This window comes from Morone saxatilis, unplaced genomic scaffold, assembly GCF_004916995.1.
Source record: "Morone saxatilis isolate NCDOM2014 unplaced genomic scaffold, NCSU_SB_2.0 Contig8, whole genome shotgun sequence".
Taxonomy (NCBI): domain Eukaryota; kingdom Metazoa; phylum Chordata; class Actinopteri; family Moronidae; genus Morone; species Morone saxatilis.
This window is the reverse complement of record NW_023340257.1, coordinates 27,280,709-27,289,223: the sequence shown is the minus strand read 5'-3', so window position 1 is coordinate 27,289,223 and position 8,515 is coordinate 27,280,709. Positions and strand designations below refer to the sequence as shown.

General features: G+C 40.9%; 1 protein-coding gene across 1 annotated transcript in view; it reads right to left on the bottom strand.

Annotated features, from left to right (window-relative positions):
• The window catches only part of col4a3 (collagen, type IV, alpha 3), a gene marked incomplete in the record, with an annotated part of 31,896 nt that overhangs the window by 568 nt on the left and 22,813 nt on the right, over positions 1–8,515 (bottom strand). Inside the window, 14 exon segments of the mRNA XM_035679662.1 lie at positions 914–1,086; positions 1,256–1,370; positions 1,522–1,699; positions 2,781–2,993; positions 3,328–3,426; positions 3,532–3,657; positions 4,054–4,125; positions 4,684–4,756; positions 5,174–5,304; positions 6,223–6,408; positions 6,495–6,542; positions 6,625–6,726; positions 7,633–7,713; positions 7,842–7,968. Of these exon segments, the coding sequence (XP_035535555.1) occupies positions 914–1,086; positions 1,256–1,370; positions 1,522–1,699; positions 2,781–2,993; positions 3,328–3,426; positions 3,532–3,657; positions 4,054–4,125; positions 4,684–4,756; positions 5,174–5,304; positions 6,223–6,408; positions 6,495–6,542; positions 6,625–6,726; positions 7,633–7,713; positions 7,842–7,968 (1,724 nt within the window).

Genomic DNA, 8,515 nt, shown 5'->3' with positions numbered 1-8,515 from the left:
GGAGGAAGAAGGAGGGTGAGTAAACTGAAGGTGAAGGTCTTACCCACAGTGAGGTGGGAGGAGTTGACACAGTTGCGTTGTGTATCGTCGAGCACCAGAGGATGTGGACAGCTGCAGTAATACGAACCCACCGTGTTGACACAAACTCCTCCGATACAACTCTCCTCCTCACACTCATCATGGTCTGAGGCAGACAGACCGGTGGACAGACAGACAGTTACGTTATATTGTTCATTGAGGCTTTTTAGAAATGTGTGTGATTGTTTGTGTCTCTGTTCTTATTTCTTCTGCTGTATTCAAGTATAGATCTGAGTGAGATTAAATAAAGGTTATAAGAGAACGTGTCTCTGGCCGTCTGTGTTATTAGACTGTACTGCCCTCCAGAGGCAAACCACAGTTACTACAACTTTGGTCAAAATTGATTTATGACTGAAATTGAACTTTTAAAAGTACAGCTTCGGCTGCAGTTACTGTGGCTTCAGTGCCTGTAAATCCTGAATTCTGGACAATATCAGGACAATGTTGGAATTAAAACAAAGGGAATCTTCATGTTCTCCACTGGGAACTCTGACTGACTCCATCTGTGGATTATTAGCTGAGCTCATTGGAGCAGATAGTGATAATAGTTCACATATTACTGTGCTAGTGCTAGTTAGCTAGACAGTGAAAGTTTTTCAAATTTTACAATTAAAATGAATGAATTTCAATTTTAAACACATGAAACAATCAGAAATACAGATTTAATGTAATAAATTAGATTTAGTCAGGAAAAAGACAGGATTTATTAAGTCATGAACATTACTTAGAAAATACATATTTATGGAGGGCAGCTTACCATACTTCAACGTGCTAATAAAAGTGTTGCATACCCGACGGTATTGAGTTTTTGAGCATCCTTAAAGCTGTACTGTACCTGAACATGTCGTCGGGGTTCAGAGCAGCCAGCCAGTAGCTGTAGGAGTCGGTGTAATAGTTGCAGGTTCCTCTGCCGTGACACTCAATGAAGGGGATCTTCCTGAACCTTTCCAGACAGGATCCAGGAGAGGCCAGAGGCTGACCCGACCCCTCTGCCCCCACCCCAGTTTCCTAGAGATCAACAGCATCGACAGCAAGGGTCAAAGGTCAAATCTATGGGGCGTATCAGTTTCAACTTCACAAACAATAGCCATACTTTGGTCAAATGCACTGTAGGAAATAAGACATTATTTAGACTTTGAACAGCCAGACTCAATCCGACCCAGCAGTATTAGCTAACCATCACGAAGGAGTATCCGGACCAGAGAGGGTCCCAGTTCTGAGGACAGTCTGGAACTGAACTGGTCTGACTGTGGACGGCGATGACGTTGGCTCTGGCCTCACATATAGTACACCTAAAACACGCGGAACATTTTGAAGATGGTTAAAAGATAAAAGCGACATATATATAGAGTCACATTTTAGCTAATGTAATCCAAACAATTAGCAAGTGCAATTAACCCAAGCTGGGTCAGGTTGTCCACAGTGAACGAGGTCCTGTGTTACCGGCTGATGTAATTCTTCAACGACTCCCCGGAGATGAACGGCATGCTGCTCGGCAGTATTGTATCAGTGGACAGCCAATAGGAGTAGTCGTTGCGTGAGGCGTAGCGACAGGTGCTGTCGGTGTTGCAGAACAGAAAGGGCATGGTGGTAAAACGAGGCAAACAACTACCTAATGTACCTGGAGAGAGAGAGAGAGAGAGAGAGAGAGCGAGCTTAATTGATTCCAACATACAAGTCCAATGTTTAAAAAATATAATTATCCTCAAAACAACTCAAAATACCGTTTAAACCACCATTTTATATTTTGAAAATGTCAGAAATGGATTCAGCTTCATCTTCAATAACCCCCCAAACCTATATTGTCCGAATCAGCCAAACAGCTACTGAAATATTGTCCATATAGCTGATTATTAATGCTAATTATGCTAATTGTCCAACATATGCAAGTTAGCATCTGTCAGTTTCTAAATGCTGCGGACCCCCACTGAACATCTCAACTTTGGTACTTTTAAGTAATCTTGAAAGTGCAAAAAAAAAAAAAAAAAAGTAACTCAACATGCAAAATCTCCCATCTCTAATTATTAGTTTATATGTAATTGTATTATTATTTTTGATGCAATAATGCTGTAGCTGGTTGAGATGGACCAGCTTAACTACTTTATGTATTGTTGAGCAGTGTCATCTTAAAAACTGCTTTGTATTTAATACTATGATCAGTGTTAGCCCAAAGAGGTTTTATCTGTTTATTTCACAGTTTTTATTATTTGGGGTCTTTTATTCTATTCAATTCTCTAATTGTACTGATTAATTGGTTTAATTTAGTTTTTCCCTGTAAAACAATTTATAAGATTGTTTTGAAAGGTGCTGCAAAAATACATTTGATTATTATTAATTATTATTATTTTTATTAATTATCTGTTTTATACAGAGGTGGGAAGTAAAGTACAAATACTTCCTAACTCTCCTTACTTTAGTTTTATTTTTTCTCACTAATGTCTGAGTATAACATGAAAAACTAGCAAATGTTGTTTTCTTTTTAATGAATATTGTAATGATAATAGTCATGTGAAAATGCATATATTTTAGTCAAATAACTAAATTTGGGGAAGCTTCAGTTAGCACAGAAACAATGAGAAATGAGAAACCGAGAGAGTACTTTGTACTTTAGTAACTAATGTGTGAACTTTTACCACCTGGTCATTTTAATGAATAAAGCATAAAAGTATAAATACAGCAGTAGGAATATTTCCTTATGTTACCAAGGTCTTGTCCATGCGCTCGGTTGTTTCCGTTGATGAACAGCAGCGAGTATCCGCTGTACACCTCAGAGGATCCCGCAGGGCATTGTGGGACTGCGAGTTCCTGGCTGTGTCTGGTGAACAGGAAGCCATCCTCTTTCGGTGTGTCACTGCAAGTTCCTCGTGGACCTCGAATACCTTTAGCACCAACCGGACCTCGTGGACCTGCGATACCTGTCAACACAGAATCATCGTAATGTTAGCTCTCTGAGCAGCGGGAACTAGAAATATCTTCCGTTGCCAAGTCGGAAACGTAGTCATTGCTTCTGAAAAACTTTAAACACATAAAAATATAAATAAATTATCTTAATTTCTTTTTTCTTTGGCAAGTGGCCGTGGTATGAGCGGGATAATGCCCAACAAGGTGTCTAATATCAGGAATTAATGGACTTTGTTGAGGCAACCGGTTCTGGTCTCCATGTTGTCCATTAACTAGTCCTTTAGTTTACAGAGTCTTTATTCCAGTGTAAGTTATGTGGTTCTGTTTAAAAGCTAACAGATTTGGTACCTTTTGGTCCGTGTAATCCTTCGTCTCCCAGTTCCCCTTTCAATCCAGGACGACCACCTAGTCCTCTTTTACCATCCTTCCCTTTGTTGCCCTTAGGACCTGCATCCAAAAACACAAGTGCTTCTAAAACTCTTTTCACTCCATTTGTGTCTCAAACTAAAGTTACATTGTATATATCTAAAACTGGATTTACTTTGTACTCACCTCGACCTCCAGGGCTACCTCTGGATCCTGGGGCTCCTACTTGTCCTGGGGATCCTGGGGCTCCAGGTGGGCCTATGTTTCCTTTCTCCAAAACCACCTCTATGCTTACATCCTTCCCCCTCTGGCCTGCAGGGGGCAGTATTCAGTACAGCGACAGTACCCTGCAGTATCAGTACTACCAACAGCAGTATCAGTACTACAGACAGCAGTATTAGTACTACAGACAGCAGTATTAGTACTACAGACAGCAGTATCAGTACTACAGACAACAGTATCAATACTATACACAGCAATATCAGTACTACAGACAGCAGTATTAGTACTACCAACAGCAGTATCAGTACTACAGACAGCAGTATCAGAACTACCGACAGCAGTATCAGTACTACAGACAACAGTATCAGTACTACCGACAGCAATATAAGTAGTACAGACAGTAGTATTAGTACTACTGACAGTAGTATTAGTACTACTGACAGCAGTAACAGTTTGCTGTCCACTGTGTTGTGAACATTGGGTTACCTCTAATCCCAGGTGGTCCTTGAAGTCCTCGTGGACCCTCGTTACCTGGTGGTCCAGTCTCCCCCTTCAAACCTGAAACACCCACAAAGAGTCCATAGGGGAATCTACGTTTACATTAAGATTACCTGAAAGCTTACTTTGTATCTAAAACCAAATTTACTTTGTATCTTTGTTTGAAGATGACCCTGAAAACAAATATTCAAACACTGTTCTGTCTCCAGTTTCAAACTGCTGTTAAGCAGGGGTGCCCGTCAGACTCACAGTCTAAATTTTATATGACAACCAGAAAAACCCTACAAAGGAGGTGATACAACCACTAAATCCTTGCTTTAGCAGGAACACACAGCAAAATACAACAAGCAAGAACACAATACACCAAACGTCCGTAATCCCCACACTGTGTTACATAATCAGCAAATTAAAACTCCTTTTCAGGCACCCAGAAACAACTAAAAATTACTCAGTTTGAGATTCAAACTCAAGTGCGTCCTTAAAGGCAAGAGCTAGCAGACAAATACCAACCAGCTTGCCGAGATAAGACCAGGACCAGACCCCAAGATGATGATGGCAGAGATTATCCTTCATTTGTCATGATACTGTTCAATATACATATCTAAGCAGAGTTCTTACCGACGGGTCCCTTGACACCAATCTCTCCCATCTGGCCTTTGGGTCCACATGGGCCTCCTGGTCCGTTTTTACCCTGCCAACAACAACAACTGTGTTAGTACTATGATGATTTGATCAGACACATATTCTCTCATATGTCTTATTTTTGTCAGTATCAGAATCAGACTTACTTTTATTGGCCAGGTATGTGTACATATACAAGCAATTTGACTCCATTGTTTTACATTGCTCTCAATGTACATAAGACAAGATGTTCCTTTATTAATCCCCCATGAGGGAAATTAAAAATACATATACAGAATAGGATAAATAAACAACTAGAGAGACAACTCAACTTATAAACTAGAATGTACATTTTCATGTTCATATCCATCGATTTCTGGGATTCACCAGTGTTTAAATTACAAAATTAGATCCGCCTGATCTAAGGTCTAATATCAACTGGATACTGAGTACACAGAGATTCAGTTGAACTGTGAGACGTACTGACCGGCAGGCCTGGTGGACCTGGGTCACCAGGGCAACCAGATGGTCCTGCGTCACCTGATGTTCCTTTACAGCCCTTCTCTCCTTTAAAACCAGGACCTGGAGGACCAGGAGGACCCCGAAAGCCTGGTTGACCTGCAGAAAGACAGACTCACCACAGTTACATTTTACAGTTGTGTTCTTTCTTCATTTAGAGCTACGATATGTTAATAAATCTGGTTTACATGTCTTATCTGATGTTGGCTGTGGGCAGACCAGAAATAAGTTTAAGAAATAAGTTTTTTACCCTTGGTCCAGGCCAACTGAACTAAACTGGAGTTGTGAAAGAGACCTCAGTGTCTATGACCGTTCTGTAAGTTTTGTACACAGTGGCTGTGTACATAGCACGGCTTTAAGTTATTGCGTCTGCAATGCAATTTGGCTCCATGATGCGTGTCTTCAAATCTTCCAAAAGAGTGTTTCAGAAGCAGAGTGAGCCAGACAACATTACGGCCATGTCCGGTGGAATTTAGGGGCAACTCTACAACCACAACAAAACATGCAGACTCAATATGGAAACGTGGCCCATTGGTGTGGTAGGAACGAAGGTCTCATCCTATAGTATAGTTTTTACGTTATGTTTTCCTGAGTGATATCATACATTTGTACCATGTGTTTATAGATAAATTTGACAAATTCATTCAAATGTCATTTGAAATTCATTTTATCTTGAGTATAGAACTAATGGCCATGCTAATAGCTCTGTGAGGCTGTACTCAGACACAGTGGTGCTTTAAACTAAATGTTAACGATGTACAGCTGAGGCTCATGTCATCAGATACCATCACCCAGGCGACTCATGTGGCTGACCAGACCCTGACATGTGTCCCAGAAGCACTACCCTACAGATCTTCTGATCTAGAGTCATGTGTGGTCCTGTGATCTGGTCCTGCTATTTGCCAACCTGAGGATGCAACAGCAAGAATGCTCTGCAAATACATGCATCAAGATCAAAAGCTCTAGAACAGCTACTTAATCGACCTTGTGGTGAGACTGTTTTATGTGTCTTGTCACCTTTGGGTCCTTTTTCTCCAAAGAATCCTTTTTCTCCCTTTTCTCCTCCAATGCAGACTCCCTCTGTGCCGGGACAACCAGGAGGACCAGGAGGTCCAGGAGGACCAGGAAAACCTGGGTTTCCTTCAGGACCAAAAGGTCCAGCAGGACCACAGGGACCAGGAGGACCCTTCTCCCCAGCAGGCCCTGATGATACAAGAGGAGGTGGAGAGCGGGTGTTTTATTTATTTTCCTTTAGAAAAACAAAGTCATAATCAGACACAGGTACTCACCTGCTGCACCTTTATTCCCCTCTGGGCCCTGAGATCCGACTCCAGGAGCTGAGGACAGAAAAAACCAACCAATCAGAAGAGAGAGAAACATCCACACCTTTATCCACTCAGAATAATCACTGTCTCTTACCTCCCATGGCTCCTTTCTCTCCAGGAGGTCCAGGTATCCCGTCCTGTCCCTGGTTTCCTCTGGGACCAGCTGGACCAGGATCTCCAGGAGCCCCCTTGTTACCTGAAAATTAAAATATATTTAATTAATTGAGATAAGGACTGTGCATTTCTCCCCTCACTATCTGATACATATCCAGATACATGGACTATGATTTGATTCAGGGACAATGCATTTTAATATGGAACAATTCTGTGTGATGCAATCTGATTCAAATCTTAGTATCTGTTTATTGTAAACATTTATTTTCCAACTGCAACTACATCGGTACACAGACCCCTGGATGAATCTAAATGTACCATGACCCGGTCAATGGTCTGATTCTAAAGTTTTGAATCTGTTGACTGAAGCTTTGCTGCTAACATTGTCTCCACTCTCTTGAAAGGTCAATGCAAGGGTACAGCTTACTACAAGTGCAACGAGAGTACTGTTAGCACAGCAAGGCTGACCAACAACGCAAAGTGCACCATCAAATCTAAAATCTAAAGCTTGGAAGACATTTGGATTTTATAAGAAGCAAGTAAAGTTTGACAAAAGTCTGTCCATTTATCATATTGCGTCGAAACGAAACAAATCGTATCACCTGCATATGTGTCACCATGCTGTCTCACAAGGTGAGCGCTGTTATCTTACAGATCTTATAAATGGCCTTTTTTCCAACTACTCCAGATGTCTTCCAAACTTTAGATTTTAGATTTGATGGTGCACTGTAAATCGAGTCGGTGTTGTCGACGAGCTACACTGCGCTAACATTACTCCCTCTTGCAGCAAGACCCTGCCGTTGACCTTTTACCTTTCACAAGAGTGGAGACGCTGTTAGCAGAAAAGCTTCAGTCAACAGATTAATTACTGTAGAAGCGGACCATCGACCGGTTCATGGTACATTTAGATCCATCCAGGAGTTGTAGTTGATGTAGATGTAGTAGTATCTATAACGTCACTGCACATTGGTTTATGTGGTTTATGTACCTGTAAGGCCGGTGGGTCCTGGAGGGCCATTTTTTCCTGGAGGACCATCACAACCCTTTCCACCAGGAGGCCCAGGAGGACCTGAGATAGACAGACAACAGATGCATTAATGTAGTTTGCAGAGGGTGTAGTAATTTATTCTGAGCTTGTAAGCTTTATAGTGTGCTTGAACACAAACCGCAGATATATGACGTTTAAACAAATCAGACCTCTGCATCCTGGGGGTCCAGGATTCCCATTGGGGCCACACGGACCACAGTCTCCTGGGGGACCAAAGTTTCCTTCATCCCCTGATTTCCCCTTTTCCCCTGGAGGTCCAGAACATCCCTTATTCCCCTGAGATGAGGACATAGGAAGAAATTATATGTTATTGTTTGTTCAAATTAAAGTAGAAGGTTTTATATTTCTAACAGAATACATCCAGGTAATAAATACATGTAAAAAAAAATATAAAAATACAACGTTTGAGCTTCTAAAAGACGTTTTGTATCTTTTGTGGTTTAATTTATGCTCCTTAAGCCTTTGTGTAGGGGGTAAAAACTGAAACTCTCTTTATAGATGTATTTATTTATTTTAGAGTTGTAGGGACAGAGAGATAGATGCTTGGCTTGTGTGAAAGATAGGAAAGAGAAGTGAAAGAGAGAGTAAGAGAGAGAGAGAGGTTGTTGGTAACATAAAGTAGTACATCATCTGTATACAAGGGTAACAGCTTAGGCGTAAAGCACCTTCATTTTAATGTATTATAGGTCATCCTATAAATATTGAGACTCTACCCATTCATATGATTCTGCAATTAATTAAACAGCCTCTAGTTTAATGATTCTTTGGAAAATTAAACTAGCTGTAATTTTATTACAAAAACATAATAATAATAATACATTTT